The sequence below is a fragment of the Nicotiana attenuata genome, chromosome 6 (assembly GCF_001879085.1).
Source record: "Nicotiana attenuata strain UT chromosome 6, NIATTr2, whole genome shotgun sequence".
NCBI classification, from domain to species: Eukaryota; Viridiplantae; Streptophyta; class Magnoliopsida; order Solanales; family Solanaceae; genus Nicotiana; species Nicotiana attenuata.
Window position 1 is genome coordinate 11,568,369 of NC_031994.1, and position 11,045 is coordinate 11,579,413.

General features: G+C 36.6%; 2 protein-coding genes across 2 annotated transcripts; both read left to right on the plus strand.

Annotated features, from left to right (window-relative positions):
• LOC109227635 lies at positions 884–1,693 on the plus strand. Its single transcript, XM_019392835.1, has 2 exons — positions 884–1,142; positions 1,332–1,693. Exons 1-2 carry the CDS (start codon positions 884–886, stop codon positions 1,691–1,693), a joined length of 621 nt encoding a protein of 206 aa, XP_019248380.1.
• Positions 1,736–2,257, plus strand: LOC109227636. The gene is made up of 2 exons (XM_019392837.1): positions 1,736–1,940; positions 2,061–2,257. The coding sequence occupies exons 1-2, from the start codon at positions 1,736–1,738 to the stop codon at positions 2,255–2,257; spliced, it is 402 nt and encodes a 133-aa protein (XP_019248382.1).

Here is an 11,045-nt window from a genome sequence, read left to right on the forward strand (position 1 = left end):
AACTAAAGAACACAGAGATTTTACGTGGAAAACACCTGGCTCAAAAGGTGAAAAAACCACGACCTACTACTCTGTAGGATTTTCCCAAACTTCCACTAAAATTACTGAGCCAAAACAGCATTTACAAAAACTCTTTGTAAACCTAAGGATTAACTCTAATCCCAGTGTGGCACACAGCCTCAACTGTTGCGACACTTTCAAGTTAACTCTAACTTGAATACTCAATGCACCTAATACAATTGCTTCTAAGAAAGCTGGAAAGGTACAATGTTAAAACACCTACTACAATTGAACTAGAAATAAAGAAAGACACAATGGAATTGGTTCTTCACACTTAGTTCTTGTAGCTTCAGATTTGCACACTTGTATCACACACAAATTGCTTGCAACAATCGCCTAGCTCTTTTGCTCTCAATTTGGTTTAACTTCAGCTTATGTGCAATCACCTGTAAAAGAGAACAATCGTAATATTTATAGAGTTAGTAATCAGAGTTTGATAAGAACTCGAATTGTGGATCCTTTGACAATTCGAGTCCAAGAACAACTCTAACTCCTAATCCATATTCTTGATCCGAATGTAATTCTCTTTTCATAAGGAGACTTCAACTCCTTATCCTATATGCAATCTTTTCGATCAGTTCAGAAGATATTCATCAAGATATTGCTGCTTGATCTCAAGGACTTATCTTCTTCACGTGCATCTCATGTGTATGAGCCATAACAACTGTGTCTCCTTAGATGAACCTGGTCCTTCACTGAGTTCGTTTGTCATTCTTCAAAACTTCAACTGATCTTGGGCCAACATGATGTAATAGAGGACATACAAAAGCAACATGGGGTTGAAGTGATCTACATGAAAGCATAGAGAGCTAAAGAGATAGAAATGGCAATGATAAGAGGGAATCCGATCGATTTATATAAGGAGTTGCCGAGATATTTGTATATGTTGGAGCATACAAATCCAGGAACTGTTACAAAGTTGCACAAATCAGAAGATGGATGCTTTCTTTATGCATATGTTTCGCTATATGCATCTATCAAGGGTTGGGAGCATTGCAGGCTGATAATGGTTGTTGATGGAAGTTTCCTTAAAGCAGCATATAAGGGTACCATATTGACTGCTTGCACACAGGATGGAGCTGGTGAGTTGACTGCATCTACCTTGTTTCTGCAGTTTGTATAATGTTGTAATTTCATGTATAAGCGTGTATAGGATTTTAGAGCTGCCGTTTTATAAGATTTACAGTATGTATAAAGTTGCCTATTCGTGTATAACTGTGTATAAGATTTGTATAATTGTCTGAATCCTAATATCTACTTTGTATAAATAGGAAAAATCCTTTCTCTTGCATATGCAATTGTAGATTCAGAGAATAATAAATCTTGGGAGTGGTTCTTCGTCCAGATAAAGGGTACTTTTGGTGTTATGGAAGGGATGTGTATAGTTTCAGATAGAAATGAAAGCATCTTCAATGTCATAAAAGCTGTGTACACAGAAGTTCCACATTGTATTTGCATGTTTCACTTGTGGCATAACGTCAAGCACACATTCAAGAAACATCACAAACAATTGAAGGATATCTTCTTCGCTTTGGCTAGAGCTTACACGATAGAGAAATTTGACTACCATATGACAGAGATGTGCAAAATTGATCCGAGGTTGCAGCCTTACTTCTTTGAAATTGGCTACTAAAGGTGGTCTAGGGCATACTCCAAAGTGAAAAGGTCGATGGTAATGACTTCCAATATTGCAGAGTCAACTAATGCAGCAAACAAAGATGCTAGAGAGCTACCAATAATGCGATTGTTGGAGTACATGACAAATTTGCTACAACAGTGGAACAACAAAAACAAAAAAAGTGCAATGGAGACATCTACAGAGCTTGGCGAAGTACGACAAACTTCTTCGGGAAAATCTGATTGCATCGGAGCAAATGACGGTAAAACGAATCAAATATAATGATGCATGGCACTGCTGACTTGCATTTTAATGCTTGTATAAGGATGTATAACTCTGTATAATAATGTATAATGTGCTTTAACTTTTTCTTTTTTTAAAGAAAAAAAACTTTTGCAGGTGAGGCCTGCTATGGAGCAGTTATATACTGTGCTTGAAGGGGTAAGGCGAAACATAGTGTTCCTTGAAGAGGGAACATGCAGTTGCAGCAAATTTCAAATGGATGTACTTCCATGTCCGCATTCTTGGGCGGTTTTGAAGAACCAGCAGTTGAAACCTTGCCAGTATTGCTCTTTTTAGTACAAGAAGGATAACCTCTTTAGAACTTATGAATTTCCAGTGAATCCGATGCTAGATGAGAGTTTATGGGTAATCCCAACAGAGGTGCTGGAAAATGTGGTCCTACCACCTAAAGGGAGAAGAAAGGCAGGAAAGCCAAGAAAGGAAAGACTCAAACCGCTTCAGAGAAAGAGTATAAGAGGGGGTTTTCATGTTCTGTGTGTGGACAAAGTGGTCACAATAGGAAAACATGTAGGAATCGACCAAAATAAATAGTTGGAAACATAACACCTCCTATTACATATGTTGTCATGTTGAGTAGTTAAGTTTCACAAACAATAGAGTTACAAATATTGAGTAGTTAAGTTTCACAAGCAATTGAGTTACAAATGTCAATAAAGAATTACAATTTACACTATATGTTGCAATTATGTTAAATATGTTTCATTATACATGTTTTGATTATCCAATAATAGTGTATTGCTGTTTTTAATGGTGCTAAATATATTGATAGATTGTACAAATGCAAAATAGAACTGCAAACAATCAGTGTCATTATATGTATACAGATGTATAAATGAGAGTATAAGTTTGTATAAAATTGTATACATATGTATAAACCTTGCAACATTGACAAAACTGCAACAATAACGAAAATACATACTTTATTAAAGAAAAAAGCAACTGAAATATTCATTAAAATGTAATTCATTCACAACAACAATGTGTAATGACTACCACAAACTACACAAAAAAAGTCATCTACATTAAAATGAAAAAAAACAGAACTACTTTCTCGGTCGTCCCCTCTTCCTCTTCCTGAAAAGTCTTCCTGTGATTTCATCACCACTAATTGCACCGGAATATTATTTTTTCCTTCCATAATCCCACAACAGAGATCCCCACCTAGTGCGAAGTGTCTCAATGTCAAAATTATCTTTTCGGATTTCCTTACCCAGGATGAAATACTCAGCAAAGCCAGCAACAAAAGCACCACAATCACTATCATTAAAAAAAAATCAAGTTCTCTGTACGTTACTGTAAATAGGTACACAAATAGTAAAACAACTGGGATTAACCTACCATTTGATCTGTTGTGGCACATTATTAACTAGATTAATCTGCAAAGCATCAGAATGGGATTTATCGGTATATGCACCACTGTTCCAATTAATGCCCTTCTTCTTGATATAAAAATTAGAACTATTCAAGAAGTAAGGTATCAAAATTGCATAAGGTAATGCAGCATACAAAGCAACTCTATCATTAATAGCTCCATGGTTAGAGTCATAGATGTGGTTGCACCTATCTAAGAACGTAAACAACCCCAAAACCCAGTGGCCCAATTTTGCTCTTCCACGCTTGACATAAATAGGGAATAAGACGTGGTCAACAGTGTGCCACGCTACATTTGCATCACAATAAAAGCCTCTAATGTACTCTTCTATTTCATGCCCTTCAGGAATCACAGAAGAATCTTGCTTCACTTTGACATTCTTATACAATGAATTGATCTTGTTACCAAAGGCAAAGTTCGTTGTAGTAAACCTTATGGCAACATTCGGTCCATATTTTTCCCTCTTCCTCAAATAGTAAAAGATGACATCCAAGTGCTGAGACAAGAAAAATAAAACAAAAACAACCATCACTACTAAATGATTCAAAGTAATACAAAAAAATCAATATATGATGCATATTTTCTAAATATACAAATTTATACACTATTATACAGAGCTATACATATTTATATAAGGTTATACAATCATATATCATGATTATACAAAAATCTTGCATTTGATTATACATAGTTATGTATATACTATGGGCTCAAACAATAAAGATACGTAACAAAAAAAGGCATTAGGACAGAAAGTTATTAAATACCGTGTCAATCAAAGGTCGACCATAATACGCAAGTGAGTGGAACCAATCCTTTGTGGTCACATGACACGAGCCGAAAGTAAAAGCTTCCGCAAGCTTATTTACTTCATCGGTATAAATATTTTGGCACTTCAAATCACAAAAAATAAAAAGTAATCAGAACTACCTTCATTGACAAGTATAAAATCAGAACATGAAAGCTTAAAGAAAGTTAAGCTACCTTCGCCTCGTATCCATCCCATTATCAACAAACGCGTAAAACTCTTTGGCCAATGGCAACAAGGGATCAAAATCATCAATTTCGATCGTGAAAGGATACTTGATATAAAAAATGAGCTTGTGTGCTGATCCTGATGCCCCCGAATAAAAAACCGGCAAATACGGAGATTTGGCATATTTTCCTGGTATTTTCTGTCGAACCGACTGTTCAGGAGAAATATAATCCTTTTCTACGTCTATGACGGGTGGTCTGTGAAGCACAATTTGCGACATATGTAGCGTAGCTAAATCTTCATCGCCAATGTCATCTCAAAATGTATGACCCTTGGCATCACCTGCTGCCTCTTAGACAGAGAAAACCAATAATAAAAAACTTTCAAAATGAAGAAAAGAAAAATTAGACAAAAAAGATAAAATGCAGAACGAATACCATGATCAACACCATCAATAACTCCCTCGTTTGCTTTGACACCTAAATCTGTTTGGTCAGCTAGCGTGTTATCTTGATTCACTTGCTCGACAAAGTCAGGAACAATATCATATTAATAGCCATCATATTCGCCGAGACCAGATGTATCGTCATCAGACACGCACTGATGAATCTAATAAAAAATAATAGAAAGAGAAGGCGTAATTATTGGGTGATGATTCAGAGAAGGCATAACTGTTGAGTGATTTGGTTTTATCAGTAAAACATTAACTTAGAATCAGGAACCTCCTCCCTCGTTTGCTTGGTTTCCTTCATATTCAGAAAACTGAACACTTTTTTAAAGGAAGAAACTACATAACTGCTGAGTGTCGTAACTGTATCAGTCAACTACAACAAAAAACATCAAAAACAACAAAAGTACATCAACAACCATGTTTATAACCAAAATCATGTATATACAAAAAGTACCGATAAACTACAGAAAAGCTAAAGCTGCAGTACCTTTCCAACAACACTCCTCAACTTCTCAACTTCAGCATTCAACTGGTCAATGCGCGCCGAAGGATCATAACTCGGTTTAGGCTGTTGCTCTGTATTCTGAGGATATGGTCGTTTAGACTGTTGCTCCATATTCTGAGGACAACGTGGAGATGCAGAGATAGAATTATCAGTGTGAAAGGCAGGCACCTCCCCTGATGCAACATCATCGACATTAACTTCAAAAAGCGTGGCGATGTTCAGCGTTGACATCTCTTCATGAGTAGGGGAAATGTTCCTATAGTTCAACTACAATAAGAAAAACTAGATTACAATAGTAGAAAAAGGAAATTGTGACATATTCATAATTATACATACTTACAGAAAAACTGAAATCATATAATCAAATCCGCATATGTTGGAGTTTCAGTGACTTTCCAATTAAGAATGCGTGGCACATTTGTGCCAACGCGAACAGCTAGATGCTTGTAAACTATAGAGTAACACTCAGAAAACCATATTTGGAACGCAAGTGGCAAACCTCCGAGCCTATACATTGTCAAATAGTCACACTGTCTGTCCCTCATTGTCTTTAAATATATCTTCAAATGACTTTTTTCCCAAGCATACGTCTGATATTGACCATTTTCAATGATATCAAAATCATCTTTGTTGATACTATGATTATTGGCATATGAGAATATGAAATGATGGACAAACACCATCAAGGCCATCTTGAACGCATTTTTGTCCGACTTCCAGTCCTTTTTCTTGAAGCGATCAAGAAGCTTCCCCCTCGTTATACCCCTTTTTCCATCTCCTGGAAAATACTCTTTTAGCAACCTATTGACATCTGGTTTGTCATTATAATGACCCGGCCGGTCGTTTTGAGAATTAATGCCCCGATCCCCTATTAACTGCTTTCCCCGGCAGACCCCTCGCAGAAGCGAAAATCGCTGGGCAGAAATATGAAAATTTGAGGGTTTGAGTTCATAACTTCTAAAATCGAATTGGAGCTCGGTGGAAGGCGATTCCTTGAGAGGTTTTGCAGGAGAACTATTGGGTAATGAATTCTAACTCTAATTTGGTTCTAATACATTAATCTATTGTTAGTTTTATCATCTAATTAAGGAATTTGAGGGTAAAAGTTTGGAAATGGGGGAAAAGGTTCCCCAATGGAAAATCTGAGTTTTTAGTGAGAATTTGACGTCGGATTGGGATGATTTTCGTACGAGTGAACTCGTGAGTGAATGGGTGTTCATAATCCGTAATTTTAACCCGATTCCGAGACGTGGGCCCGGGGAGGATTTTTGGGCGTTTTATCTATTTTCTTGACTTAGCTTCGATTCCTTTAGCTAAACTCGTTGGTTGTAGTTATATTTACATTATGAAATTGATTTCATTAGATTTGGGCCACTCGAAGTTGGATACTCGTGGCAAGAGCGTGATTTCGGATTGATTGAGCTTGGTTTGAGGTAAGTGGCTTGCCTAACCTTATGTGGGGGAAACTCCCCTTAGGATTTTGGTACTGTTGTTATATGAATGCTGTGTACGGGAGGTGACGAGTGCGTACACGTGCTAATTGTTGAAAAACCCCGTTTTCATTAAGTAAATATCTATGTTTTCCTTTAATTGAGCAATACTTGTATTTGAAGTTTCCTGTTAGGATTAGGAAAGCATGCTTATGTGACTTAACTGTCTTATCTGACTTAATTGCTTACTTGGATTTTGTGTAGCATGTTTAGAGTAGAATTTTTCTTGTTTTCTTGATATGAACTTGGATAGAGCTGTAGAATTCTTTCCTGAGACTGTTGTGTGTTTACTTTGGGACTACGGGACGGTATCCCGGGAGATCCCCCTGCATGTATACTTTGGGACTACGGACCGGTATTCCGGGAGATCCCCCTGCACCTTTATATTTGGGACTACGGGACGGTATCCTGGGAGATCCCCCTGTACTGGCTATTTACTTTTGGACACAGGACGGTATCCCGGGAGATCCTCTGCGCATTTACGTTTGGGACTACGGGACGTTATCCTGGGAGATCCCATGTTGCTATCACTGCTTACTGAGTTATTTTCTTTTTGAGATTTCATCTTTATTTGACTGTTAGCATCATTAATTATACTGTCACATTTTATACTGCTTTACCTTGTTATATTTATAACCAGTAGGGCCTCGACCTTCCTCGTCACTACTCGACCAAGGTTAGGCTTGGCACTTACTAGGTACCGCTGTGGTGTACTCATGCCCTTTCCTACACATGTTTTTCGTGTGCAGATCCAGGTTCTTCTGCTCAGCCATACTATCCGTGAGGCGAGGCGACCCGGAGACTTCGAGGTATATCTGCCGCGTCCGCAGACCTAGAAGTCCCTCTTTATTCTCCCTTTAGCTATAGACTTCCTGTATTTCCTTTTGTCTAGACTTTTGGAGTTAGAACACTATGTAGTTTCTTTAGCTTGTGTTCATGAGATTCCGGGTTTTGGGAGTGTTTTGTTCAATTTGAGAGAGTGATATAGTATATGCCGAGCGACATTTTAAACTTCTTTATTTTGTTACCCCTAAACTGCTAGTTTCGTATCTTTATTTCCCTTTTCCGCAATTTGTTAGGCTTACCTAGTCGTAGAGACTAGGTGCCATCACGACAGTTCACGGAGGGAGAACTTGGGTCGTGGCAGTCATAGATAGTGACGTCTTCTTCTACACACTTCAAACCAGTGATAACAGCGAACTCTCCACTGCCAGACCGTAACAAACAACCATTGATTTTAACCCACAACTCCTTTTCTCGCCCCGAGAAGACTTCCCTCAATAGCTTACAATGAATAAGTTGATTTTGAATTTTAAATTGAAGCAGGTCCAAGAAGTAGCCAAAACAGCTAGCACGGAACATTTGAAGCTGAGTGTCAGTCAAACATTGCTTCAAAATGCTGATGATATCAGTCTCGGTATGGGAACTAATCCTGTTGTCGAAATGATCAGCTGGTTGTATATAGAAGTCCCAACCTTGCATATGGAAAAACAACAAGAAAGAAATCAGGAACAAAAACTATACTAAAATGTTGTATAAACATGTATAAATCAGTATAACAGTACTTGTATAAAGATGTATAAACAGCTGTACAACCTTGTATGAAATTGTATAAGGATGTATAAAATTAATAGCAACACAGGGAATACCTTCAGCTAGGGGTGTTCATAAAAACCCGAAAAATCGATCCAAACCGAAAACCAAACCATACCGGCCAAAAAACCGATACTTTTTGGTTTGGTTTGATTTTGGTTTTGAATTTTAAAAATCGATCAAATTTGGTTTGGTTTTGGTTTTAATAAAAAAATAACCGAAAAAACCGAACCAAATCGACTATAGGAGTAGCTATTTCAAATTTATTATAACACCTATATATATGTATATTTTTATACAAAGTTTCAAAACATTTATGGTGAATGTTAATCGTTTGCACTTTTAGTACAGTTTTTTACCTTCATATTCTAGTTTGATTGGTAGTTTCTTTTGTTAAGTGTAAGAATCCGTTTCATGTTAAAAAAAATATATTTTTAATTGAGTCCTTAAATTATTCATGACTATTTGATTCAATTATCATCAATATATTTTAGTAAATAATAGATTTCTCAAAGGGCAATTGATTTGATAGTGTTATGTTAAAAATGTGGTCGCCGGAATATGTGTTTGGTAGTGCATGTCTTATATTTAAGAAAAAACAGACAAATAACCGAAAAAACTGAAAATCGACAAAATACGACATAAACCGAATTGAGAAAAAACTGACTTAATTGGTTTGGTTTGGTTCTAATATTTGAAAAATCGACTTACTTGGTTTGGTTTCTTTTTTGGGAGAAACCGATCCAAACCGAACCATGAACACCCCTACCTTCAGCTTAGCTTTTCTCTCCTTCAATTTGCGGCGAGTAGCAATATTTTGTTCTTTGGATATGCAATCAAGACCGCTCTCACCATCGTCCTCGATCTTGCTCTTTTTATGCTTAACGTCCTCGATCTTTCTCTTTTTTCGGTTTAACACTGGGGCCTACATCGTCTTCATCAACCAAATTAAATTTCAGCTTTTCTTTGAATATTTCATGTCTCCCACGTTTCTTACTCCTTATTCTAACAATGTTAACTGGATTAGGAGTATTCTTCGTTTGCGAACGAGTCATTCGACTGCTCTCTTGTTGCGACTTATTTGTAGGAGCAGGAGACTCAAAATCATCATCATCGGGGGCCTGGACATGCCCATTCGCTTCAGAATCAGGGGTTGAGGGCAAGTCGCTCAATGTTTTCGCAAATCGAGCTTAACACCTTTTTCAACAACCTTCATACGACTTTTAGAAGCAGACATTTTTGAACGCATTTTCTACAATAAAACAAACAAAGCTTTAACAAAAGTGAAGACAAGTGAAGGAAAACACAAAAATCAAACCAAAATTAAAGGCCATGAACACAAAGCAGAGGCCAATTTTCCCAATTTGTAACAAAACTCAAAAAATAAATTCTACCCTAAAAGTCGAAATAATAAAGCATGCAAACTAAAACACCATGTTTAGGCCCAGAACGAAGATAGAAGGAACACAAAATCGAATGGAAAACACAACAACATTGTAAAAAAAATATTCAAAATCAGAAAAGCCAAAAAATTAAAATTAAAACAAAATTTAAAACCATAACAATGGTAAAAGAATAAAATGAAATGAAATTTACCTGAAATTAAGAGTGAAAGCTCGAAAAATCACTTGAGACGCAAAAATGGAGGACGGTTGCCTTCGTACTTCTGTGAAAAAAGCGTGAGAAGAACAGATAGAGAAAAAAATTAAAAGAGAAAACTAAAACACCGTTAATAATATTTGTGGGCTACCGGGTGAAAACAAAATTTCAAAACATATACAACCTGGGCTAAATCAGGTTAGGACTTCAAATGTGGGCTATTTTCGGATGGGCTGTATGACCCAAGTGATATATGATGTAATTTTGTCGAGAATTAATCTCGATGTGGGACAAACTAATTTCCTTGTAAGGGGATTAAACACAGTCCTACTCCAAATAGAATTCGAAAAGTAAGATGACGGCATGGAAAGCTGTGTTAATTTGGCGTGTTTTCTTTCTTAAGAATCCTAATGCAGAGTGTTTGTTTTGTTTTGACTCACGTTGGCTATTTTAAAGAGTAAGTGGAGATTAAGTTTAAATGATTTACGTAAGTAAACTTTCCTGAAGGTTAAAATTGAAAGTTCATGGACTTTGCAAAGTACGTAAATCTCTCAAAGGGAAATGAAAGATTCTTGACTATATTAAGTCTGAAAGCTTTATATTTGAGAAACAAATTACTAATCGGGGTCATGGGCTCAAGCTATGTAACGTTTTACTTCAACTCTTGTCGTCGGGGTTTAACATGTATATACCTCAACGAGCCTTGAAGTACGGGGCATTTGTAGGCATATAAATTTTATCGGAATTAAATCCGATAAAATAACTTGGACTATAATTTAAATTCAAAATATATTACTCCAAATAAATATTATGGGCTAATTTAATTGGATTAATCATTTAAGTCCAATATATATGGAGTAAATAAATAAGTCTAAATCCATTAAGCTAGGCCGTTTAATTGGGCTACAAATGATGAGTCCACTTCATTAACCCTGAGATATCATCTTTCTAGAGGCTCAATTTGGTGCCACGTGTCAAATGTGAAAGTACAAGGGGGGGGGGGGGAGGGTTGAAATGTAGCCTTTTAAAATTTCTAGTCCACTACTCTTGAGACCTAGTCGACTAACACGGAGACAAC

Excerpts from the sequence above, each read along its gene's own strand:
- LOC109227635 (XM_019392835.1), top strand. The coding sequence starts at position 884 with ATGGCAATGATAAGAGGGAATCCGATCGATTTATATAAGGAGTTGCCG. Across the intron at positions 1,143-1,331 it reads TTGCACACAGGATGGAGCTG|GAAAAATCCTTTCTCTTGCA; the intron begins GTGAGTTGACTG and ends TTGTATAAATAG.
- LOC109227636 (XM_019392837.1), top strand. The coding sequence starts at position 1,736 with ATGACTTCCAATATTGCAGAGTCAACTAATGCAGCAAACAAAGATGCT. Across the intron at positions 1,941-2,060 it reads TTGCATCGGAGCAAATGACG|AAAAAAAACTTTTGCAGGTG; the intron begins GTAAAACGAATC and ends CTTTTTTTAAAG.